General features: G+C 32.4%; 3 protein-coding genes and 1 long non-coding RNA gene across 5 annotated transcripts; 3 read left to right on the top strand and 1 right to left on the bottom strand.

Moving 5' to 3' along the window:
* Positions 1-799: 799 nt before the first annotated feature.
* LOC108982278 (WEB family protein At1g75720-like) lies at positions 800-2,266 on the top strand. Its single transcript, XM_018953601.2, has 2 exons — positions 800-1,566; positions 2,138-2,266. Exons 1-2 carry the CDS (start codon positions 936-938, stop codon positions 2,209-2,211), a joined length of 705 nt encoding a protein of 234 aa, XP_018809146.1. The 5' UTR covers positions 800-935; the 3' UTR covers positions 2,212-2,266.
* A 1,186-nt stretch (positions 2,267-3,452) lies between these two features.
* Positions 3,453-5,174, top strand: LOC108983923. Of its 2 annotated transcripts, none has more exons than XR_001994943.2 (5): positions 3,453-3,627; positions 4,016-4,067; positions 4,273-4,356; positions 4,520-4,576; positions 4,741-5,174. It is a non-coding gene; the product is annotated as an uncharacterized LOC108983923 (long non-coding RNA). The 2 variants fall into 2 exon arrangements; XR_001994944.2 differs by having other exon boundaries at positions 3,478-3,627; positions 3,962-4,067.
* Positions 5,175-11,593: 6,419 nt separating this feature from the next.
* LOC118344838 lies at positions 11,594-17,652 on the bottom strand. Its single transcript, XM_035686266.1, has 8 exons — positions 17,436-17,652; positions 14,094-17,144; positions 13,508-13,662; positions 13,087-13,357; positions 12,908-13,004; positions 12,673-12,797; positions 12,509-12,587; positions 11,594-11,741 (listed from the first exon to the last, which is right to left on the bottom strand). Exons 1-8 carry the CDS (start codon positions 17,650-17,652, stop codon positions 11,594-11,596), a joined length of 4,143 nt encoding a protein of 1,380 aa, XP_035542159.1.
* A 4,938-nt stretch (positions 17,653-22,590) lies between these two features.
* LOC108982289 (nifU-like protein 2, chloroplastic) lies at positions 22,591-26,673 on the top strand. Its single transcript, XM_018953616.2, has 4 exons — positions 22,591-22,789; positions 22,871-22,982; positions 24,467-24,777; positions 26,253-26,673. The coding sequence occupies exons 1-4, from the start codon at positions 22,700-22,702 to the stop codon at positions 26,439-26,441; spliced, it is 702 nt and encodes a 233-aa protein (XP_018809161.1). The 5' UTR covers positions 22,591-22,699; the 3' UTR covers positions 26,442-26,673.

Raw genomic sequence — 26,673 nt, 5'->3', positions numbered from 1 at the left:
GTTGGAGCTTTTTCTGGTTGGAGGAGAAGTCGAAGAGGAAGAAGAAGCACTGAAGAAGAAGAAGAAGAAGCCAACCCTGAAGAAGAAGAGGGAGCCTCTATTTATCCTCATTTCCTTTTCCCACGTGTTACCCCTGCAGGTAAGGCCACACCTATTGACTGCACATTACTTCCTGACAGCCCCACTTCCTTGTTGTCCCCTAGCCTTTACTCTCTGCATGCCTCTCTGCCCCCTTTGTCCCCTACTGGGCCCAAGGCCAATAGGTTTATCCCCTCACATCTATAGTTTTTTTTGTATAAGTGTTTTTTATAAGATGTAAAATAGTTAATAATGGTTTATGAGAATAATTTTTTTAAAAAAATTAATAAAATTAAGATGAAAAATTACATTTTTTGAAAATAATAAAAATAATAATCTCCAAAATTATTTTTAAACTTTTAGGCCTCGTTTGCATTCAAAATCCATCTTAACCCATCTCAACTCATCTCATCTCGTCTATTCATTACAATTTTCTTAAATTCTTACACAAAATATAAAAAATAATTCAACTTTTTCAAATCTCAAAACAAATTTATTAAATTCTCACACAAAATATAATAAATAATTTAATTTTTATTCTATTATTTATAAATTATCTCAATTCATCTTAATTCACCTCTAAATATAAATCACTCCTTAACCTTAATTTGATATTGCTCTAAGCCGTACGTGTGGTTAACCGGTCATCCTCATTCCTGATCAGGGACAGGGAGGGACACTCTGGTCTTGTCTTAACCTTGAAACAACAGTCTCCCTGCCATTTCACTTTTTACTCCTCTTCTTTTGAAGTATAAGCAAAGAAAACCCTAACCTAACCAATCATCAAATATCCATTCTCCTTTTTCATGTATACCATTCTTATTCCCAACCCAAGGTGAAGCACTACCAGTACCACCATGGAATCTCATCATTCGACCAATATCGATTGTAGTTCTAAGGTTGACGCGTCCCGTCCCTTCCGCTCCGTCAAAGAAGCCGTGGCCATCTACGACGAGCGGCTTCTTCTGGGAGAATTTTTCTCTCCAAAGCCTTGCGTGAACATCCCCAAGCAAGAAACTTCGTGGAACTTCTCACCAATTCCTACAGAGTCTAAACTTGAAGATCTTAATGATCACCGCTCTATTTTAGATACCCTGAAGAAGCTGGAGGCCGAGCTCAAGGAAACGAAGGTGGAGCTGAAGTTGTTGAAGGAGAGAGAGTCCGAAACTGAGGTCGCATTGGCTTCTCTGAACGCCGAGCTTCACAAGAACATGTCAAAGTTGGCCGAGGCCGAAGCCGCTGCGGCAGCAAAGGCAGTGGCTGCGAGAGAGATGATGAGTGTGGAGAGAGCAAGTAGTAGGATAAGAGAGGAAGATAGGAAGAGGGAGTTAATGTCTAGTATGGAGGACTCACCCACTCTGGCTCAAATATTAAGCTTTGGTAAGGAAGGATATTCTGGAATAGAGAAGAAGAGGATGAAGAAGAAGCCTATTATTCCTCTGTTGGGAGATTTATTTTCCAGGAAAAAACGTTCATCTACTGCTCTGCGTACGTAAACACACTCTGTTCGTCTCCCAACTTGTATAATTGATATCATTCCTTTTCCTTTTATCGTCTTCTTCTTCTTTTTTAATTAATCTTCTTTAAGATCTATAAGAACGTCTGTTTTGATCTCTGGGACTGGGTATTCATTCTACGTGCAAATTAGCTCATTTATGGCCACTGAAATTTCTGTTTTTTTTTTTTAATATTCTTGTTCATTTAGAATATGTATAAATCATTGCTCAGTTGATTTAGCAATGACCATTGCATGTACTCTTTTTTTTTTTTTTTTTAATCAACACCTCAATTCCCTCATTCACAATGTTGGGAGATTGAATTAATGACTTTTACGTATTTTTTTATGTACTTTGATTAATTAAAATAATTATTTTATATTAAAAAAATAACACAATCAATAATATTAATAAAATACAAAAAAAAAATATAAAAATGACTACACATAATATTTTTATGAATATTAATCCGCTTATTCATGCATGCATTGTGGGTGATCGATCTTTCTTGCCTAAATGAAAATCTAATTATCTATCTTTGAGCCCGTTTGTCGGGTAAATAGGTTGCAAAAAGCCCATTGGAATTTGGAGTCAAGCCCACCCAAAAACCGACATCGCTTGCGAAGGGCCTAGATAGCAAGGCATGCATGCGACACCATCCCACCGATGGCCAACCGCAACAAGATCAAAGAAAGAAGGTGATATCATGCCTCCAGATTACAGAAGGGGCATAATTAATACAATGATATAATAAATAATAAATTAAATATAACTAATACTATTATCTAATCGGTGCGTAAGCAGGCTTAATAAAGTGTTTATATTCTCTAATTCAATTTAAAAATTAAATTCTCAATTTTTAATTTTATAAATCAAATCTTACCAATTAAATAAGATAAAATGTGCACTTTATACACTGAATTAAAAATAAAATAATTCAATTATTATTAGAGGAGTGTGAGTCACAAGCATAAAACAAGACACGTCACGATATCACGGAAGATAAAATAATTGAGAAACATTCGATAAAGGTGTTCATGCAGCAAAATATACATATTTTGAAAAATTAGGATCCTCAATTAGGAGTTACGTTTCACAATTTTGTATTTTTAAACATTTTTTTAATTCAATAATTTTTAAAAATTATTTTGTTAATCTTGAGTTGACAATTGTCATTTTACACCGAATGGTAGTACTATTATGCTGTCCAGATTTGACCACAGGTTATGCCCCTAGTATAAATTATATATATTTTTCTTTTAAATATTTTTTAAAAATATTAATACACTAATAATCATTTTCTTAATCATTAAATAAAAAAAATAAAAAAATAAAATAAAATACATGAACGGTCAAATTGAAGGAGCAAACTCAAACGACGTAGTATCATTTTCCTACATCAAAAGCCGAAGCTATATTTGGATCTTTTTAAAATATATATATATATATATATATCTATATATATAAAGAGCCTATCAAACGGAAATTTCTTGTTTTAACAGTTTATGTTGTTTTCCGTTAAAAGTTAACGCCGTTCATTTGGTTGGCAGCCGCTGCATCATGCATGTATTTCAATTCATTATTAAGGACATCAATATCTGCGTGTGCTTGATTCTAGGATTCGATGTTTAAATATACAGCTAGCTGCTTCCGCATATGTGTGCGTGCATGCATTCACGTATATATCCAAAAAATCCAAAACAAAAGTAGTGCATGAATTTGTACGTACGTAGAGAATTTGTCGCTTCGGAATTGAGTAATCAGAATGGATGCCATCCAGATTCAACAGATCTTTTGTTCGCATTTAATAATTAGAAACCATTGGAATCATGCTCACTACTTAATTAATTATATAAATCTTCATTCACGAACTGGCAGCTGGCCTGCAAGGTATATCCTTAAGGGATTGCCAACAAAGGGACTCCGCCGTGGAGGAACTCTGTCACGCACGACGACCCGCACACCACGTCCACGCAGAACTGGACCCTCTGTCGAGCTTATGGACAGATGAAATCTAGGGTTCTTTACCCAACCTGAAATCTTGATTTTTCTGGTCCGTCTCTCTTTTTCCTCTTTTCTCGCTTTGGTTTCTCTGATTCTTGTTATCCTATTTTTGGTTTCCCGGAAAGTGGAGGGCTTTAAAAGTTAAAGAAGGAATCTTCATTGAGTTGGGAGTTGGTTTTTCTTTTGAGAATTGGATATTTTGGGTTCTTTTGTTTAGCCCTGTTTTCTTGGCAACCGGGCAGAGGGGGTTTTGGGTAGTCTTGTTCGAATCTCTGAATTGTAATTGAATTATTTGAATACCATTGTTTTGGAGCTGAATTGATGTTTTCTTTTTGTCGCTCATTGTTGCACTTTTGATTGGAATCTTATTCTTCTCTCAAAAGATGGTGTCGAGAGAGGGCAGATCTGATATTTAGTGGGAATTTGTTCCATTGTAGAAAGAATTCATGGCCGCCCGAGGAGTATATCAGCAGGAACACTTTGCAGTTGGTAAGCTTTTATGTCGCTTGCATTTTTTTTTTTCAAAAATTAATTTCTAATATTCATTGGACTCTATTTGGTTGCAGAGAAACTTTAAGAATGAAAAAAGAAAAGGCAGACTTTGAAAACTGAAAGTTGATTGTTGTAGTTAGGATATCTGGTTTTAATATTGTATGTTGACTAATTTGTCTTTTTCTATGAGTGTTTTTTGTAGTTTGATTTCGATAGTGCTGCCCCTCCGGAACAAGCCTGGAGGAGGAGATGAAATAGTGTCACATTTATTGACGCAATAAGGATGGTAAGAGATTGTTCTCTTTCTTATTAGTTCACTGATTGTGGAAACAGACGTGTGCAATATTTAATCTTGTGCATAGCTTATCCTATATTTATATAGATTTTCAATTTCCTTTCCCAGTTATGTCCTACTCACTATTTTTGAATTGCGAATTTTGAATTTCAAGGTTCGACTACGAATACGATTGTGGTCCTATGTCAGGGAAGAGGCTTCACATGGGAGGGTAATTTCTATTTTTCCTTAACGGAGAGGTCATTCATGTTAGATCTATTTGACCTCCTTAATGTTCAAATTCCAATGAACGAATAAAGAAATGTTTTTACATTAGTTTAGACCATTGAAACTTAGCTTCAGAAGCCTGAACTATGACTGGTATTATCTCTGCAGAAAGCACCTATTGATCCTTTCTCTCGAGAAAGTTGCAAGCCATCAGCATCTAAAGGGGTTTCGCTTGGAGGGATGGGTATGTGATGTATCAAAGTATAATGCTTCATTTCTTGTTTGTAATAACGTTTATTAATCATAGAGGATCTACTGTGTTTATGTCACAAGAGTGGCAGCATATCTAGAGGTTTTAGAGGGGACTTTAGGCAATGGCAAATTGTTCCTGGTATATGCGAACCTTCACCTGTCATGGAAAATCAATTCTCAGTAATGCTCTGACTTAGCCTCATCTACTTGCTATGAGGTTTCTATTTTCAAGATATTTTGACATTTCTGTGTTTTTGACATTCTCAACTTATCTGGTGTTATAAGCCATGGTTTTTTAGGTATTTTTTGCATGCCATCTCAGATAAGAATTGCATGCAGTAAACTCTTTATGTGAGCGTGTAACTGAAAATAGTAAGGTAGTTCATAGATCTTAGTCTACTGTGATATCAAGCATATTATGAGTTGAAGTGCTTTCGTAAAAACATTGTCACTAACTGTGAACTGAATCAAATGTGAAACGAGATATTTTCTGTTGAAAATTTAAATACTGAGAGCTATTATATGTAGATATATGATGAAGCAAAAAAGTTATGGTATTTATGACAGAAAGATGCTAAGCATGAACCAAAAGATCTTGTTTCTTCATAACCTCCCTCTCTTTCTCTCTGTGCCTCTCTCTTTGTGCATATGTGTGATCAAAGGCCTCATACTTCTCTTATTGGTGAAAGTTTACATTTTAAGAGTTTAGTATGCCATTTAATTATATTCTGAAGCAAAAGAAGAAAAGTGAAACAAGGTAAGTGAGATAGTTGCTGGATATTGAATACCGTTAGCAGTAAGCATGAGCAGCAACCGCTTATTCAATCTTGCACAAGGAACCAAGCAATTATTGTTGGCTTCAAAATGGGATATCACTGCTTCAAAGGAATGCAGGGCAGGCTGAGATCATCTGGAAACTATTCTGCCTTGTGATAAAATTACACAAAAAAAAAATCAGTCATGGGTCTCTTACCCCTCTTATTTTCATTGTCATAGATGTAACACCACTGGCGCAACAATCAGTTAAATAAGTCTTTTAGTTATGCAACCCAAGCCTAATAAGGGAAGCAGAAGGGTGGTGAAACCAGAAATCATCTTATCTTTTTGACGTCAATTATCACGAGACACTTTAGGCAAATTGAATGTGTTAAGGGCCTTCTCGTTTGTTCTATTTCCAACAAAGGGCCATGTTAGGATATTAAACATTAGGAGAGTGTAATGATTTCCCCATTCAGTTAGATAAAGAGAACCTTGATTTATGAAGACCGATATTTGTATGTCCTCTTAGTTGCTATGAAAGAAGCAAAAGATCCTTGTCCTACTGTGCAAAGTTGGCATGTGGATTTGGAACCATGAATTTACTTTTAATTTACTCTGTAGGGACCATATTATAGCTTCTATTAATGTTCTTTTTTTATAATATATCACATCGTGTAATTATTTATAAATTACATAAAACATTACATCGTTATTTAATTAACCAAAAACATTACATTCTTATTAATAAAAAATTAATTCTTAACAAATAAATAAATAAATATAAACTAAGCAAACGTGCATTGCACGTTGCTTTCACCTAGTATTACTCAATATCCCAATTAAAATCTCTTACTCAATATCCCAATTAAAATCTCTTCTTAATTATTATAAAGAGTTTAAATTTAGCTTTGTTATCAATTATAACGGTTTAATAAATATTTAAGCCACCTCTAATACAGTCAAGATTATAGTTGGATCCATTGAAATAATTATAGAAATAATGTTAAATCTTATCCATTAACTCGATATTAATCACAAAATATTGTTTGGCCTAGTTTGGATAGTAAAATAAGATGATATGAGATTGAAAATACGTGAATAATAATAAGATAGTTTGTAAATAGTAATAAAATAGTTTAAGTTCAGATTTTTATTAGGTATTGGAAAATAAGAGATATAAAATTGAATAAAAATATTATAAATTTTAAATATTGATAAAATATAATTTGTTAATATTACTTTTATTTTGAAATTTGAAAAATTTGAAGTATTTTTTATGTTTTATATGGAAGTTTAGGAAAATTGTAATTATTAGATGAAAAAATATGAAAGATAAATTGAAAATTGTTTATATTTGAATAATATTTTGATGTTAAGATGAGATGAAATTATAACTATAAGAGACCAACTGCTTATCCAAACGGGGCCTTAAGCCTTTGGTTTCACAAACCTTTTAAACTATCTCATCCTATTTCAACTCATGTAGTGTCAACATCTAAACATCAATCAAATAAAAATATTTTCTAATTTCTAATTTTCAATTTTTATATAATAATTATTTAATCATTATAATTTTTTCAAATTTTCAAACAAAACACAAAAAATATTTCAAAACAAAAATTATATTAACAAAATTATATTATAACTATTTTTTAACTTTATAATTTTTTATTCAACCTTTTATTTCTCATTTCCCAAAATCGTATAAAAATCTTGATTTAAATAGTTTTGGTACTATTCACAAATTATCTAATTACTATTCATAAAGTTTTAATTTCATTTAAGATATGTAACCAAATGTGGCCTTAAAGTAACGAAGTTAAGTTTTAGGGTCTATTTGGATATTTAGAATGAGTAATACTAAGTACAAGTCAAAATAAATAAGTCTCGTACAAGTTCTTTATAAAAAAATGGATCACGCTAATAAAAAATTGCCTTTTTACACATTATTGAAGTATGATCTACTTTTTTACAGTTAGGGTGAGTTTAGATCCCAAACTCATCTCAACTCATCTCAATTTATCATTACAATTTTTTTAAATCCCAATACAAAATATAATAAACAATTCAACTTTTTCAAATCCTAAAATAATAATAATATTAAAAAATAATATTCTAATAATATTTTATCATCTCAACTCAACTCAACTCAACTCACTTCAACATCCAAACACATCCTTAAAATACTTGAAAAAAGTTGTGTTGTCAATTGGACCCGTAGGCTATATTTGGATGTCAAGCATACTTCAACATATATCAAATTAATTATTGATGAACTTTATTATTTTTTTAATATTTTATAAAAAAATTAAATTTATTTCAACTTATTTTATATATTTAAAAAACATATCTCAACTTAGCAGCCTTGACATTTTCAACATCAATTTTAAAGACCGAAATTGTCTTGGAATATGTTGAGATGAAAATTGAAGTTTTTATTCAGAAGTCTGTCTATTCTTTTAGGTAAAAGATAAAAATTTAAAGAACATAGAAAAAATAAGAGCAACAATAATATATATGGCATACTGTCTATTATTGTTTATCAACAATAATAGACAGTAAAGAGTTTTTTTTTTTTTTTTTTTCATATCATATTACTGTTCTAGTATGATAAACAGTATGAATAATAAAGAGTTTTTTTTTTTTTTTTCATATCATATTATTGTTCATCAATAGTATGATAAACAGTATGAACAATAAAGAGTTTTTTTTTTTTGGGTTTGTGCGTGTGAATACCAATATGCGACATAATACCGCAATCGTGCGTAGGGAATGAGAGATAGGAAGAAAGAAAAAGTGGGAAAAATATTTATTTTTTAGTTTTAAATGAACAATAAAGAAACTATTTTTTTTTCGCATATCCTATTACTGTTTATTATATTATACACTAAAAATCAACTTTAATTTATAAAATACTAATTTTTCATCATTAAATAAATGATAAAATTTTACTGTACATTTTTAAGAGAAAAAAACTATCTAATTAATTTGAATTTTTAATATAATTTAAATTTCATAATAAATTATGAACATAAATAAATAATAATTTTATTCTTATACATTAGACTATTTTAATATTCGAAATTACATTTTATTTTTTTCTTCAATTTGACAGATGTGGCAAACGTGCTTTTTTTTTTATCAATTAGAAAATCTTATGCCATACAGGATTTTACACAAGTACCACTAATTTCAAAGTAACCAAGCCCATTATAGAGATCAGCACAATCACTGAATCAAATAAATAGCAAAAATAGAAAAAAAAAATAAAAAAATATGAACTAATTAATTACTGTCTTCTGGCCGATCTGACGCTTCTGTCATTACTGACCTTACTATACTAGGATGCCAATTAACCTTTTATATATGTGTGCGTATATATATATATCTCTTTATATTTAAAAGTGTGTATCGTCTGATGAACAGTAATGAACAAGGATAAACAGTATTCTTAGTTTACGCTTCCCTTTTTCGTCCATCTCTACATTCTCACAGCAATCCTCTTTACAAAATCACCACAAAATATCACAAAAATTATTACAAGAGAACTGCTACCGAAAAAGTAGTCCGAAAATATGTCCTGAATGTGTATTTCACTTTTTTATTTTTTTTATGTATTTTTTTAATCATCATAAACATTTAAAAAAAAATAAAAAATTCACAACATCATTAAAAAACAATTCCTTAATCACTAGGTAAAAAAAAAAAAAAAGGTCAGAGAGGGAGAAAGAGAAAGCGAGACGAAAACGAAATTTTTTAGGATTTAAATCTAACCTTTCATTATAACTCTATAAATTTGATCAAATGGTAAAAATTTAAATACTGATTTAAATTAATTTAAAATAGATAATTAACATATAAATATCATATCATAAATAAATTATCAAATTTAATTTATAAAATATTAATATTTCATCATTAAATAAATGATGAAATTTTGTTAAATATTTTTAAAAAATATAACTATATAAATAATTAGAGTTTTAACATAATTTAAATATGATAATATTCTTAATTAACTAAATAGAACTGATTCATACAACTAACGAAAAAATAGTCTAAAAATATGTCCTGAATGTGTATTTCATTTTTTTATTTTTTTTAATCATCATAAATATTTTTTAAAAAATAAAAAATTTACAATATCATTAAAAAAATACTTTCTCAATCACTAAGTTAAAAAAAAATAAAAAAAAAAATTAGGCAAACGTCCCACGTTACCTACTGCTATATATATATAATACTAGCGGTGAAGTGACGTGCGAGGCACGTTTGCCCTGTATTTAATTGTTCTAAAATATAAACATATAGTGTAGAAGAAGAGAATTTAATGATAAGGTCTATGAAGATAATATAATTAATTGTTTAAGCAAACTATAATTGTTTAAGGTTTTTAATAATAGATTTAAACAAACTATACGTTTAAGCAAGACTGGAAAGTGAATATTACATCAGATATTACATAACTGTTTCTTTTGTTACTGAAAGTAAAGTTTCCTGGTTATCGATTCAAAGTGGTGTGTTCTCCTCATTCACAGCATTTATGGAAAGAACATTGAAGTTTTTGTGGCGTTGTTTTTGGAGTTGATCTAAATCTGCACCCAATTGTATGATCCATTTTTTGCTTGAACATAATTTTGCCATATTTTGGATATATGGTAAATGTTCCTGCATGAAATAAATTTAGAGTATAAGCATGATTATCAAAGATTTATAGGCATGTTAATATAGAATATATAAAGTATAGTGAATAAATATAAATGTAGTGTTTGTGTCTAATTGTTATAATCTTGTGCAGTTCTGTCCATTAAACGGTCAGTTTTCAACCAAAAAAGTAGATTAAATGGGCCTCTTTGACTTTTGGTAATTAAGCCTTGATCTTATGCATATCTTGTATATATTTACTTACTGTTAGTGTTTTTACATCATTTTTACTGTACTGGATCATTTGATCAGAACATGAGCATCTATAGGAGATATTCTTTTGTTGTTAGAGATAAGGACAAGGTGCTGCTGCTATAAGATGTCGCTACCAAGGGAAGGAAACTCTATGGTTTGGCAGGAGACCAACCAATTGAGGCTCCCTTCATATTATTAGTGTATGAATGAAAAAACTTAATTAAACATATTGTTCAGTACTAACAATTGAAAAAAAAAATGCTAAAACATGGTGATGAGTCCTTCTCCATTTGGCTAGATTAGAGACTGCTGCTTGTATGCTTTTTTTTTTTGTGTGTGAGTGAGCAACTCTAAATGCTGGCTTTAAGCTAATATATATGTATATATATGGGTGATCTCTTTATATTAATCATGCTAAAGCAGTATTAAAGTAAGTTTGTTTTTATGGGTAGAAGCTGGCATTGCTTGAGCCAAAAGGGAGTGAGTTCCATTGACAATGCATTCGAAGAAAATATCCTAAATTAATCAAAGATTTTAGGTTCTCAAATTGTGGGGCAAAGGGGTCCAGTGACAGGTATTCAATTGTTTTTTTTGTTGTATAACTTTAGAGAATATCATTCGTAGACTACTCACACCTTCTCATGTACACCCCACCCCCTTACTTGGTATTGTTATGCTAACAAGATCAATAAAAGCTAATACAGTCCAATAAAAATAAAAATAAAAATTGTAGGCAAACAAGAATAATTTGACACCAGAATGGCGTCTTTTCCTGTTGCTCGAAGGCATCAGAAAATCTAGAGGAAGTAATAGGTGGCCTCCAACAAAAAAGCTACCAATAAATAAGTTAAGTACCACACAGTTTTAATTCTTCTAAGTACGTAGGTGCATGATTTCACAATTCAGTATAATATATATATATATAGACACAGTATCACACATTTTTAATTCTTTAAACATGGTCTGCATGCATAAATGATGTGATAATCTTTATATCATATTTATCAGAAGCTATATAACGTGCAGTAAAGAGACTTAGTTAAGGCATTTGTAGTTAAGAAAAAGCTAAATCTATCTTGGAAAATAAGATTGATTTTTACATATTAAAAACTTAGTTATTAAGTGAAAAGTTGGTTACCTCTCCGGTGTGTTCCATTAGTTCAATTGCTGTGCAACCTAGAGCTTCTTCTGCTATTTCACCAAAAATGACTGCTCCTAGTCGTCCATTGCCATCGTCAATGTCAATGTAGGCGCGACAGCTGTATAAACAAACTATATTTTTTAGTATAGATAACTAAACAATATTTTTAATATAACATAAAATTGATTAAACAAATTATATTCATGATGTAAAATTTGAATATAACATATATACCGTGGTTGTGCATTACTCATATATTTGCAATGGTAACACATGAATTTTTCATTTTGTTCATATCCTGTTCCCTTCTTACATCCAATGCAGGACATGTAGAAGAAAATTTGATGGAGATCAACTACACAGATAGTTGCTTTAATCCAAAATTTTGCCTTCTGCATAAAATTTTGAACAAACATATGTTTTTAAATGTTTGTAAATAGTAAATAGTATGTTTGTAAATAGTATGCATGTGTAGTATTTTTATTAGGCAATATATGTAAAGAGAAAAAAAGTTAAAGAAGACTGTAGAGACGTACCATCATTGGTTGTAATGTTTTAAGGAAGCCAGCAACATCATCAATCTTAATTATGTTTTTCATATCAACAGTTGATGTTGATGCCGATGTTGATGTGTGATGTAGATTTTTTTCGACGATTTCTTCAAGCAGTGCATGATTAAGCATCGTCCTTAATATTTTAGTAGAATTTAAAAGGAATGAGTTAAATCATGAATGGAAAGATATAAAAGAAAAAAAAAAATTAAAGCTAGTTGATGAATATGCATTTTGTGTATATATTTTGAAAATTTTGAATATAGTATAGAATGTCTAGATTTTTTTTATAATAGGTACAAATTATATATGTAACAAGGTAAGAAATAATTACCATTGGCATAATGGAGTTGCACCAGGGATGACAGGATTTAAGGTAAATACACTTGTCGGTTGAGAAGAAAGAGAGAGACCTATATTATAAAGAAATAAAAATAGTTAGTAAATAATGATATTTTATATTTAATATATGTTGATATTTTAAGTTGAGTAATATACCATTGTATGAACCGACTTTTAAACGTGTTGCAAGTAGAGTTGGTTTAGCTTCAATAATATGAGAGATTGTCTGACATTCACCATCCACAAACCGACCCCACATAGTCAACCATATAGGCATTAGGCTGAAAAGTTTAGGAGAGATTATTTAAAAGTATAATATGATAAAATAGTATTAGAATAAGGTAATTAAAGAGTTATAATGTTACATATGTAGTTGAGAAATTTTGTTTACCTTTGATCAATAACGTATATTTCTTGGATCTTTGTTGGCCCATGTATTGAGGTAATTTCTCTAGGAGGTTTCATATGTATTGCGACCGCCATAATAGCTGCTCAATTATGCAAAAAAATTTTCTCGTGAACTTTAAATAAGAGTATTAAGAATGAATTTTAAAATATTGTGATATTTACCTATTTCAGATCCAGTGTTTTTGTAGTCATGCAGATCGGTGAATGGGATAATATTGTATTCTGGTGGTTGTAATTCCTCTTCATCATTTGGAATGTCTTCGATGATTGTTCTGGAATTTAAGATCCACTGGTATTCGTGCGCTTCGATTTTATGTCTGGCATCCAAAGGTTTAACATAGGCATTGCTAATGTAGTATGATCGGAAGATGTGTAATGTGTCATTACGTAGGTCTATATCTTTGCCAAAAATTGTTGCTTGCAGTCGGTTGCCCTGCATAATATTATTTAAATGAATAGTTATATGCATTCAATTAATTGTAAAATAGTGTTTATTAAATATATACATGTAGGATTAACTGTGTAATGTAATCTAAATATTAAGTGTATTTTTGCAAGTATGATAATAATGTCAATGTGTTACCTCAGGGTCTATCAATGTCAGATTTTGATATTTTGTTGGTGAATGTTGTGCAGTACGTTTGGGAGATTTGTCTGAAACAATCATCTTGATACTCCAATTTCTTGTAGTTGGAGTAATATTTTTGATTGATGTATGGACAGTCCGCATGTTGAAAGCTACTCATGCATGAAGAGAAAAAGATATTAGTATAAATAATTGAATTTAAACAAAAAAATTTTAGTAAATAATAAAATAGGAAATTGAGGAAATTATATAATGGAAAAACAAATTCTATTCAATCAAGAGACATATATTAAAATTAGATTACTCACAGAAGTTTATGATGGATATGCTAGTGTTAGTAACTCTCTATAAACAATATTATTTGTTTCGGCATCTTCCCAATCATGAGTTGATACTGGTCTTATAAGAACTTTTACTGAAGCAGAAGTCTTGGCTCTTGACAATGCTACATATAGTTGACCATGACAGAATACGGGTTGAGGCAAGTATACACCAACAAAATCTAATGTCTGTCCTTGTGCTTTATTTATTGTCATCGCAAAACTTAATCTGATAGGAAATTGTGTTCTTTTGAATGGAAAACCACTCTTATCATCTGCATTTGGCAAGAAAGGAATTCTTGGTATGAAAACTCTTTTGCCAGTATGATGACCAACTGCAATTTCAGCATCAATGATATTTCGTTCAAAGTTGTGGCAAATAAGACGTGTCCCATTGCACAAACCTTCTGAAGGATTAACATTTCTGAGCAACATGATAGGACAATTTTTTTTTAGTAACAATTCATGGGGTGGAAGTCCATTTGGTGTTAATGTGTTTAAGAAATCCTCCATGATGCCTTGTTCTGATGTATCAATTGTTTCGTCAAAGCTATAATATTGTGTAACTTCACCAGGAAATCTTTGAATGAGCATTGCATTTATCTCATCGACCGAATTATTCTTTGGTGTCAAGATAGCTCGATTTGTCATTTCGGATAAATTTTCTGAATAACTGCCAATATCTTGGAAGACCGCATCGATCAAATTATCTAAGGACTCCACATCATTTTTGTAAGGAATAAGCATTTCTTTGGGAATTTCTGTCTTGTTCTCAATTGTGATTGGTGTTGTTCCATTTCCAACCTGAAGTAAATAATTTGAGAAATTTGGATCGAATCTTGCTCGCATATTTTCACTCAACCTAATCTTAGTTAGAGTGGACCACAAATATGACGATGCTAAACTGGCATCAACCTCTTCTTGTCTTGTGCCTTTACGAATCACGGGTAAGACTTGACGAAAATCTCCACCAAATACTATAACTTTTCCACCAAATGGTAATCTTGAATCAGTTATATCTCGTAACATTTTATCCAATGCTTGCATACATTCTTTTCTAGACATAGGTGCTTCATCCCATATGATTAACCTTGCAAGACGTAACAATTTTGCAAGAGCGCCTTGTTTGCTTACACTGCAAGTACTATTTTTGTCAAGATCTAATGGAATTTTGAAGCGAGAATGTGCTGTTCGACCCCCAGGTAAAATAGATGCTGCAACACCAGATGATGCAGTTGCAAGAGCAATAAAGTTTTTTGATCTCACTGTAGCGAGGAGTGCTTTATACAAGAATGTTTTACCTGTTCCACCAGGACCGTCAATGAAAAATGCAGCAGATTCATTTAGAAGGACTTTCTGCAAAATTGACTCGTATGCATGATGTTGTTCAGGATTAAGAGTCATTGAAGCCATAAGATCTTCTTCTGGTATCAAAACTGCAAATTCATCATTTATTTCTCGAAATTGAATTTCATTCTGATCCAAAGAAACATCTTGGTCTATTAAATGAAACCTGTTTATGTCTTTTCCCATCGATTCAAGAGTTGAAGAGATGCTTCGCAAGACTTTTGTCTTAATATCTGCCGATGTTGCATCATTTGTTTGGAAATCACTCGACATATCTTGTTCAAAACATTCCCAAAGTTCTCTAGGATTTGTTGGATTACAATATACTAAAATTGTTGCAAATAACCGTCTTAAACTGTTTGGTATTTGGTACAAGGAAGCCTCTTGCATACAGTCTTGTAAACTGGTATCTCTTTCTAACAAACCATGTAATGTAGCTGCTTCACGAAAGGTTGGTGCAGTGACATTGCCAATTGTTTTGATGTGGTCAAATGACAAAGGACCTCTTATATGATTTAACAATATTCGTAAGTAGTACCTTTCACCTTCGAATGGACTTGCTGTGACAATACGACCTATAACAGTTTTCTTCTTTCTTGGAGTCCATATTTTATGTTGTTGGCTCCAAACAAAAACCTCAGGAAACTCTTTGTACAATAACTTTCGAGCATTTTCATCAGCTTGATTTGTTGAAAAGAATTCAGTCAACATTGATTTTGCCGAGAAATTAGATCTTAGAACATTGTTCAGGTCGTCATGTGCATGAAAAGCTACCAAGTGTTGATCTTCAAGATGTAGATGTAAACTATAAACTGATGGATACATTTCATTAAGAGTAAAGCCATATATTCGCCACATAGCCTCTGGTGGAGCAATCCATCTAGCTGATTGAAATTGTTGGATTTCATCTATCTCTTGAATGTTTTGTCCAGGAATTAAATTGAAAGCAACACGATCATGACCTTTGTAAATGTACTTATAGAGGTATTTGACTGCTTTGATTGTTGAGCAAATTTCCACATTCATGTGACAATCGAATTTTGCAAGGAGGTATGGATTATGTGGAACAACCCAACGGTTATCTAAATCTTTACCTCTGACTTTGACAGTTATTCCATTATCACGACGTTTGTACTGTGGGAAACAATCGATTCCAACAATTGTGTTTGATGCAAAGCTTTTTGGATAGTGATTTTTGCAACTGCCATTTTTTTTCATACATACATTGATCGGATTCAATACTCCACAGGGGCCATGCATCATATGCTTTATTACTGTTTTGTGCAAATGCGAATTTCGATCTTTATCAGGTACTTCTGCTGATACAATTTCATCAAAAGATTCGGGAGCATAGATTTTCCAATCTCTTTGTAATATGATTAAGAAATGTGCATGTGGCAATCCTCTTTTCTGATGTTCAATGACATATACATATGCTGAAACTTTTCCAAACACCTCCCGTTTGAATAATTCATCCTTCAATTCTTCTAATTTTGCTCTAAAGATACGTGCAATTAAATCAGGACGATTTTGTGCTTCTTCTTGTGGTTCCAACTCATCCAAGATTTCTTTCCAACTTGGGTTGCACGTCATAGTTAAAAATATGTCAGGTTTTCCGAAACGTTGAACTAAAGCCATTGCTTCCATGTATCTTTTGCGCATATCTCTTGGACCTCCAATAAAAGAAGAAGGCAGAATAATGCGTTTACCAACTTTAGAAGCATTGTTTTGTCCAATTGAAATACTGTCAACTATTCCTTGATACACCTCAGATCGAATCTCTTGTTGCTTATTTCGGAAATAATCCAATCTTGACGTCTCAATTTTCACGTACATATCAACAACAAATTGCTGCAGTAAACGGCCCGAGAATAACAAAATAGATCTTATATTTTTCCTAATTTGAAGCTTGTAACAATAGTACTCGCGGCATGACACAACAGGTTCTTTTCTAATCTTTTTCAGCACTGTAAGTTGATAAATTTAACAAATCAGAAATATGAAACTGTTATATTAGAACAATTAAAAGTTAGAATAAGAATAATTATTTTAACCTTCTTGTTCCTTTGTAAGTAGTTGCTCTGCTGATATTGATTGTTGGGGGTCAATTGATGCTCTTGTTACTCGTTGTGGGAGTCTTTCCCCTTTCTTTACTTTTAATATTCCTTGGTGCCAACCAGTATCGCCAAAAGGAAATAACAATGGATATTGCAGTGGATCATAACAGCCAAAATAATATTGGACTATATGATTCCCACCTGCATGATTGAATACCACAATATTTCGTCCTCTCAATTGTTCTGAATCATCATCTTCAATCCAGATAACTGCTACTTGGGAAGCTGACGGTGCGTTAAAAACACGTTGATCCAAACCCACATCTGATCTAATATGAATTTTGTGATTTTCCAAATTGGGCAGATCCCCAAGAATTCGAAAGAATGTTGAGTATGGATTAACATGAAGTATATCCATGAGTTGAGCAATAATTGATGAATCCAACCTTCCAGTGTCATAAATACGATTGTCCAATTCATGTTCAGTATCATAAAAATACAATTGTAGATACGAAGGACGTCCATCCAGAGGAACCAAGTTGTTAATGTAATGATAAATTTGACCTTGAGCTCGGAATGTATAAATTCCTTTGTTCCTTCTACATAAATCTCTATCAAATTTAACTCCAAATGATGTAAAAGCAAATTTATTGTTATATGTACGCACATACGTAAGAAAATTGACAGATTCAACTGTGTTAGAAGTAAACAAATCGTAAAGTTGTTCTGGAACATCATTTGTAGTTAAAGAAATTGTTCCATCGGCACAACAAAAACCATTTGTTTCATGTTGAAATCTTTTTGCCTCACAATATCTACAGAATGGAACTGATGATAACAAAGTTGTCTCAAATGGCACTGTTTGTAATATTTTTCTAAGACCAGCCGATCGTTGATGCTGCTTTCCTATGAAGGAAAAATGAATAAAACAAATGAGGCAAACTCTTAAAGGTGATATGATTTTCAATAGAAGTATCATTGAATGAAGATGTGTATAAGGAAGAAAGAAAATGGAAAGAAGTACAATTTAATTTTATACATCTTTCTTACCACGAGAATTTGTTGATATTCTTGTTTCAAAGTTGGATTGGCATCGAGAAAAAGAACGAGCCTATTGAATAAAAAATTGAACATGTTGAATAAAGAAAAAAAAAAGAAGACTAATGGAAAAGTACGATAAGAACAAAGGATATACAATAAACCTGTTCGATCGGAAGTGGACCAGATGTATGTACATTTTCTGTACATGTATTTGTTGCCTCAAGTGGAAAAGACATTGTAGCATTGTCCAAACAGAGAGATTCTGTTGACACAATGTCAATTGTGTTTATTTGCTGATAGTGAACTCCGGAATTATCAATATTAGAATTATATTCGATTTGTTTAACGGAAGATACATCACTGGTCGAAGCATCAGCACGAGAAATGCGTTGTCTTTTTGTACATGGTCTGACATTTTCATTATTGTGCATAAATTCTATATCTCCTCCTAACACATTTGTTTCATTGTGAAGGATTGGTTGGGAGAGAAATTGTTCTTCGTCTTGAATAGTATCATTCGTAGAATTCCTTTGTTGAAGATATCTTTCTTTCTTTTTTCGTTGTATATGTTTTTCTTCTTCTAAAGAAAAAGCCTTATACAAATTGTTCATCCTAGATTGTTTTCCAATACCTTGGAAAATATTTTAAACAAAAACTGAAGTTATAAGAATAGAAAAGAACTAATTGATTATATAATGATAACTTTGTATTGATATATCAATGTAAGCTTATCACTTTTCATTTATATATGCAACAAAAATTTTTTCAATCTAAATATATGTTCGAACAAAATAAAACCAACAACTACTGAGGTTTACATTATAAAACCTTGGAGTAGGTTTGTAAAAGTTTGCAAAGTACCCTCATGAACCTCAATAGGTCATTTCCATGAGTCTAAAAATACAGAGTGAGCAAAAGCTGATGATAATATCTTTACATCATCATATCTTTACAATGACTGTCACAAGCTAAAGATAATATCATCTAACAGTCGAATGATTTTAAGAAATTGTTTATCTGAACAACGCTAGTGAGTTTGCTCAGAATACACGCATCATATCTTTCCAATGACTGTCACAAGCCAAAGATAATATTATCTAATCTCAAATTTGATATTTTATGTAACAATCAATGAAACCAATAGCAAACACAACCATATCATTTGACTATATCTGCCTAGCCATGAACGGAACAATAGCATAAAACTGAAAAATTATGCACAGAACACGATGAACCACAATAAAAACAAACTCCACATACATAAGAGTGAGAGATTCAACAAAGTTGACGGAAGGTACCTTAAAATGAACTCGGAGATTGGAACCTCTGGCTTTGCAGGCTGAAAAAAGGTCAGAAAAACATGTCAACTTTCTATTGCATTAAGAATAGTTGTTGAGGAAACTATAAGAAATAAAATAACATTTAGAATCTCATATGTTATATCTATGTTTAACAGATAATAAACAATAAACAAAAATTATATGATTTTTTTAGTATGAATTGTACACAAAAAATGTATAAATAAAAAACTTACAACCAAATCAACTATTTAAACAAATAAAAGGGAGCAACAAATTTTGAAATTTTTTATAATTTAATATTTTGTCTGCATACTCTTATATATGCACTACTATATGTTCATTTGAGTAATTAAATGCCTTCCAACAACATTCAGGATGAGGCCAGCTGTAACCCTTGTATATATGTAATGTTACTCTACTGATCAATTAGAATATTTCCATATTAATTTAGAGAGTAGTACTGCTTGGTTTTACCCATTATCTTTCAGCTGATCGTGAACTCATACGTACGTACGTACCATATATATAAACATTATGTATTAATAATAAATAATGAGATGTTTTTCAACATATATTATTTTTTTGTAGTGAATTTATAATGATTTTTAATATTGATGTTATTAGAGACATTAATGATTTTTTCATCTAGAGCTATTTTTTATCTAAATATTCCTACTTACATTATATTATATATTCAGTTTTATGGAAAGAAAAGAAAAATTTGACTATTATTTATTAATAATAAATAATTAGATATTTTTTAACTTATATTTTTTTTTTGTATTGAATTTATAATAATTTTTACTATGATATTGATCTTATCTATAACCTCGGTGATGGGTTCATTGTATCAAACAAATTAGCTGACTTATTCCTTATTTAAATACGATAATATAATTGGTTGTACCTACTCACTAAACATTAATTATCAGGCCTAATTTGTATTTTATTTTTATGAAATTTGCTTAATTTTTTCCCTTTTAATTCCCTCCAGCTTGTTGGTGTGGCTCATATATTTTCTATGTAAAATATATTTATGGATTAATTGTGTTGTTGGTGATATATTTTTTCTGCATCATGATATTAAGAGTTATTCTATTATTAAATATGTGTATAGAGGATATCATCTGCAGAATTTGATGTGTCACATTCACTGAAAGATTTTTTTTTCTAGACCTATATATAATTACCATTTCATTTGTAATTATTCAACTTAGGATTTTCAAGTTAAAATTCAAGATCTTGAATTTGATATTATCTCCATTTATTTGTTAAATAAGAAGTTTTATTACATAAAACATCATAGGTATAATAAAGTCCTATACATGCTTGAATTAAACCTCTAAAGTTATTTTCTATCTAAACATTCTTATGTACATTATATTATATATATTCAGTTTTATGCAAAAAAATAAAAAAGAAAAAGAAAAAGAAAGAATTGAGTATGTTATTAGTAACATAACTAATTTTTTCATCTAAATTATTTTCTATTGGAATATAAATCAATAGCCGTTCCCATTTCCAGTCTATAGGCTCACATATGCATACAGTTGGGGATACATGAAACGAACATGTTTTCAGCACTATAATGTGATCCAATATGCCAGTCAATCAAGAATCATGCCCTTGAATGAGCGTAACTACAGTTATGATAAAAGGGTCAATGTGTTTTAAAGGCAAGAATACAATGGAAGGTATGTTTTATTTATAAAAAGAATACAACCCTCACTAATGATTGGTCATAAGCAAAAACAAAATCAGTAAAGTACGTGATTCATTTCAACTTGAAGGTGCTGCATGAATAGGCAGCAATGACAGATGGTTATGGGTCCAAGCCCAAGCTATAGGAAACGCATAGAATAACCTCTGATTTAGCAAAACAAATGGACACGGATTGCATAAATTTTTAATACAGTAGAATGCCCAAATATTTGGTCAAGACCTTGTTAAGTAAATTGTGATCTATGCTTATAGAATGCAAAATTTGAATCAATGGTCATCAATAAATGATTTCATTCAACATATATTATTTTTTTTATTAAATTTATAATGATTTTTTTTTTCTTTTTCCTCAGGTTGTATCTCGGTCGCCCGAATCCTCCTCACCGTCGGTTTTGGTTCAGCCCAGCGCCGCGCCGCCGTGCGCCGGCCAGTCTCACCGCCACCACCGGGGAGTCCCTCTCACGCCGACGACCACCCGAGGCACCATGGATGTCCCCCACGCGCAGCCGGAGGTGTCCCCCGCGGAAACCCATCCGAAATGGGTTTTTCCTATTTCTCTCAACCGGCGCCGCCGTACGCGGCCAACTACCGTCACGACAACCACAGCCGACTCCGCCTCACGCCGGCGACCAACCCAGCCACCGACGATGTCCCCCACGCGCAGCCCTAGGTCTCCCCGCGGAAACACATCCGAAATGGGTTTCTCCCATTTATCTCAACCAGCGCCGCCGTAGGCGGCCACCCAGGCCACCAGACCTCCACCACCTCACCCCGGCGACGATCTCTACCAGACCCGGCGACCACGAACTTCCCTTTCCGTCTCCGTCGCCTACTACCATTAACACCCAGACGGAACTCTCTTCTCTCGTCAAACCAAAAACAAACACAGAGGAAACAAACATGCGAGAAAGATGAAAAACAACATGCAGAAGTGAAATTAAGAATTTTTGCATACCAAACGGTGAGAAGAAAACTCTCAAACTGCACAGAAATATTTCTTCTTCAACTCGAAACGTCTGCAGATAGAAAGTATCTTGCATTCTATCTATTTTATGAAGGCTAGATATTTTACGAAGGCGAGATATTTTGCAGTGTCGAAGAAAAGCTAACCAGATGTTTAACATTGAATTAAGATGTAAAAATGTGACTGAAACTAAAGGAAATGAACTGCAGAAGAGGACGATGGTGTTGAATCCTTTGAATTACTGTTTATTACTGTAGATCTTATACGCACTTTTAAGATATAAGGGGATATATATATACATAATAATAATAATAATAATATATAAATAGCGAGATTTGATTCCCTACTGTACTGTAGCGCTGTTTGTCTACCGAGAAACCGAGGAAAATAGAAAGAAAGAGGAGAAAAAGCGAAAGAGGATCGGAGTAGAGAGAGAGATGCAATCTGTGGTGAATACGCACTTATCCTGCGGCAGGCCCCAAGCAGCCCTAGAACCTCAGTCCTCAACCTCTTCTCGATCCTTTAAGGTCCTCTCTCTTTATTCACTGTTACTTTCTCTCATTTCAAATATATGGGATCGATTTTCTTACCGTCAAGAAAAATTACAGAGCTCGAGCTTGTTTGGCACTCATATTTTTCTCGCGAGGGGACATAATCCAGTGTGGCGGAATTCATGCCGTTCCGTTTCCGTTCGCTTCCATTCCCGTTCACGCAGTCCAGGTAACATTAAATTTCTCCTATGTATAATTTGGTTTGCATATTTGTATGATTTATATTCTTCCTTTGAGGATTGAATCTGAACGGAAATGGGTAAATTCATGACGTCGTTGATTGTTTCGTTGAGTTTGAGCTTTTCTTCGTAAGTACGCGTTGCAAAGAATTAATTTGTCGTATATGTCCCGTGTACGTGGCTTCGCCTATTTTCAATAAAATTACTGATAAAAAAAAGGAATTAATTTGTCGTTTTTCTAACACAAGCTTAGGTTCGAAAACATGGATTTGATCGTTCAGAATACTCTGTCTGAGCTTTCCTGTTGAATCCAAATCTGTCTTAGGATCGTGGAATTTGTAAAGCTTAAAAGGAAATTCCATTTCGTCGTTGCCAAGTGCTCGACCATGATTACGAGCATATCTGCGATTTGTATGTTTCTAAATGTGTTCTACTTATAAAAAAAAAAAAATGTTTCTAAATGTGTTCCAGACAGAAGTAATAAGTGACATTCATAAATCTTAACAGTTCTTTACCTGGATTGTTTGTTTCAAGCCTGTTTTGATTGTTTAGCGTGCTAAGTAATATTTTGTGAACAGCATTTAAAAAACATGTTTATGTATTCCTTTGTCCATTCAAATATGTGTGACCTCCACCCTGGGAACCTCGAAAAAGCCATTCTTGTATTCTCATTGCAATTTTGGTCTTGGAAACTTTTATACTAGTTGTTAATTGGTGATCATGGTTTTTAAGTATGTTGTTGTGAAAATCAGTAGCTGAAAGTGATCCCAGATCATAATTAGGTGGAAACTCAGCCATCAATAAAATCGTTACTTTGGCTGTACAAAATGAACTGTTGGAAGTTTTGGGAGATTGTCGTTAATTTTTACACATTAATTTACCTATCAAGAAAAAATCCACATATTAATTAGGGCTAATGATAGGCTTACTACTTTCTACCACTCTTTTACTACTCTCTTTATTTTTTTTTAAAATTTTATTATTATTATTTTTTTACTTAATAATTAAGAAAGTGACTATTAGTGAAGTTGCATATTTTTTTAAATTTTTTTAATGATTAAGGATATTAAAATAATAATAATAATAATAATAATAATAAAATTCAAATACACTATGGAATAGTAAGTGGGTGGTAGGAAGTAGTAAGCCTATCATTATTCATTAATTAGGCCTTGATTACTTCTTTTTTTTTATCAGTAAAGGCCTTGATTACTTATAAAATTTTGCAACCCTAACAAGCACATTTTCTTGGTCTGAGTCCTAGAACAAAAGAAGAATACCAAGTTATTCAGGTTATTTAGGGGCATAAAACTTAAAATTGAGTTGGGTTTTGTTTTGCATGTACTGCAACGTATAATGTATTCGTCATCTTTGTTGTGGAGGTGCTTGGGTCGTTTGTGAGTTGCCTGTGATCTCCCCTTTCCACTTTTAACCTACTGGATATTAAAAGGTTCTTAATTTTCATACTGTACAGTTGTGAAGGCTGTTGCTACTCCAAATTCAGCCGTTGAACTGCCATTAACTGCAGAGAATGTTGATAGCGTATTGGATGAAATCCGACCTTATCTAATTGCAGATGGGGGAAATGTGGCATTGCATGAGATTGACGGCAATGTTGTACGATTGAAGCTACAGGGAGCATGTGGCTCCTGTCCGAGCTCTGTTACAACAATGAAAATGGGTATTGAGCGCCGTTTGATGGAAAAGATCCCCGAAATAGTTGCAGTGGAACCCATAGCTGATGAAGAAACTGGCCTTGAGCTGAATGAGGAAAATATTGAGAAGGTAATTTTGCATTTCTAGTAACTACTCTAGTGTTAAACAAGTAATTATTGGGTAATCTTGGAATATGGACATGTGGTACTATCATCATAATATAGGATGGCAGGTCAATCAAAATTGGTATATATGAAAACAGCTTTAATTACATGGCATGTTGTGATAAGATGAGGGTTCCATGTTATCCATATTATGGGAGAACACAATAATTTGTCGTGTTAAACTTTTTTGATATGTACTTTCGTGTTAAACTACCAATGGTCTTAGTAGATAGTGTAATATGTACAAGATATGTTCATTTTTCTGTTTCTTCATTTATTTATTGGTACAACTCATTGAAGAGGGTGAGAGGGTAGTACATGGTGAATGATCTGAAAGAGGAGCCATATTCCACATAAGCTGAGCAAAGAGAATAGAGTTTAGGGAGGGCAAATAAAGAAGATGAGATAATTGAAATTGTTCCAAGTTCTGCATGAATTGGACATAATGGAAGTGACCCCATGTAAGAGGAAATTTGTCCTTTTAGGATTTTTGAAGACAATTAATGCAGCACAACAAAATCCTACATTTTTTCTTATGAAACTTCCTGTTTTGTTTAGCTTATCCCGATTTCTATTAGTGCATTAATTCAAATCTTTATTTTCTTTTCTGTTCTTGGAAAACAACAGTTGAGTTCCGTTTCGCTTAGTTTAAATTCTGGCTTTGGTGCTTCAAGGTAGAGTTGGCCTCTAAATCTGTAACGGTTTTTTTTTTTTCCTCTTTAAAAAAAAAGAGAGAAATGTATGAGGGCTCTCTGAAAAAGTCTTGTAATCGGTGTGTTGTAATTCTGATTTGCTTGTAGATCCAAGATCAGAATCTTAGATGCCAAGATTTGTCACACAGATTTGTTTAATGTTTGTAAACAGAATGCAGTAAACAAAATAACACAAGAATTACGTGGTTCGATCCTAGTGATCTACATCCACGGCAGCAACAGTCAAGATCTTTATTGATGATCAAAATACAATCTTGAGATTACAAGAACACTCTCTCATTTACACCTCACAAGTTCTTGGAGCCTTTTTCACAGATTGTTCTCTCTATTTCTCTCTTGTATTTCTCAGTACAAAAAGCAATACCTCAAGTACAAACTGAAGCCTCTATTTATAGCCTAAAGTAGTAACAAAGAAAATAAGTTTCTGCTTCCTATTAACAGGCCAGTACTCAAGTCTTCCCTCATGTGCAGTCATGTGCACATGTGCTTTCCTTTAAAAAAAAAAAATGATTGACACCTGGGTAGACTAGCTCCAAGTTTAATTGCATGGTAAGGTCCTTTCTGAAATAGGACAGATCTGCTTATTGCGTTTGCAGTTCAGCAGGAAACTGTCTGTCATTCGATGTGGCAGTTCCTTTAAAAATCAATACTCGGCAATTACCATCCCCCCTCCCTTCCAAAAAAAGTTAATATTTCTAGGTGCTTCATACTTTATAATCCATTTCAGGTACTCGAAGAAATAAGGCCATATCTAGTTGGGGCAGCTGGTGGGTCACTTGAACTTGTGGCAATTGAGGAGCCGATAGTCAAAATTCGTATAACAGGACCAGCAGCAGGGGTGATGACTGTTCGAGTGGCTGTTACACAGAAATTGCGAGAAAAAATTCCATCCATTGCAGCAGTTCAACTTCTGTAAAAACCCTAAAACAAAAGAAATACACCCCCCCCTCCCTTTTGTCTCTCTAATTGTATGCTTGCGATTTTCTTTCGCAAGTAATTTGCAAACAAAGTGTGTCAATAGAAGTCCATAAAAAATCTTTGTGGTAGTTCAATGGAATATGTACAGTTCGATATATAGAGGGCTGCAAAAGTTGAGCAAATTATTTTTTTTAACTGGAAATCTAAGAGCGGAAATAGGAAAGAGGACA

Source organism: Juglans regia, chromosome 16 (genome assembly GCF_001411555.2).
Source record: "Juglans regia cultivar Chandler chromosome 16, Walnut 2.0, whole genome shotgun sequence".
In the NCBI taxonomy this organism is placed as follows: Eukaryota; Viridiplantae; Streptophyta; class Magnoliopsida; order Fagales; family Juglandaceae; genus Juglans; species Juglans regia.
The sequence above is the reverse complement of the archived record's forward strand: the minus strand, read 5'-3'. Positions and strand labels throughout refer to the sequence as shown.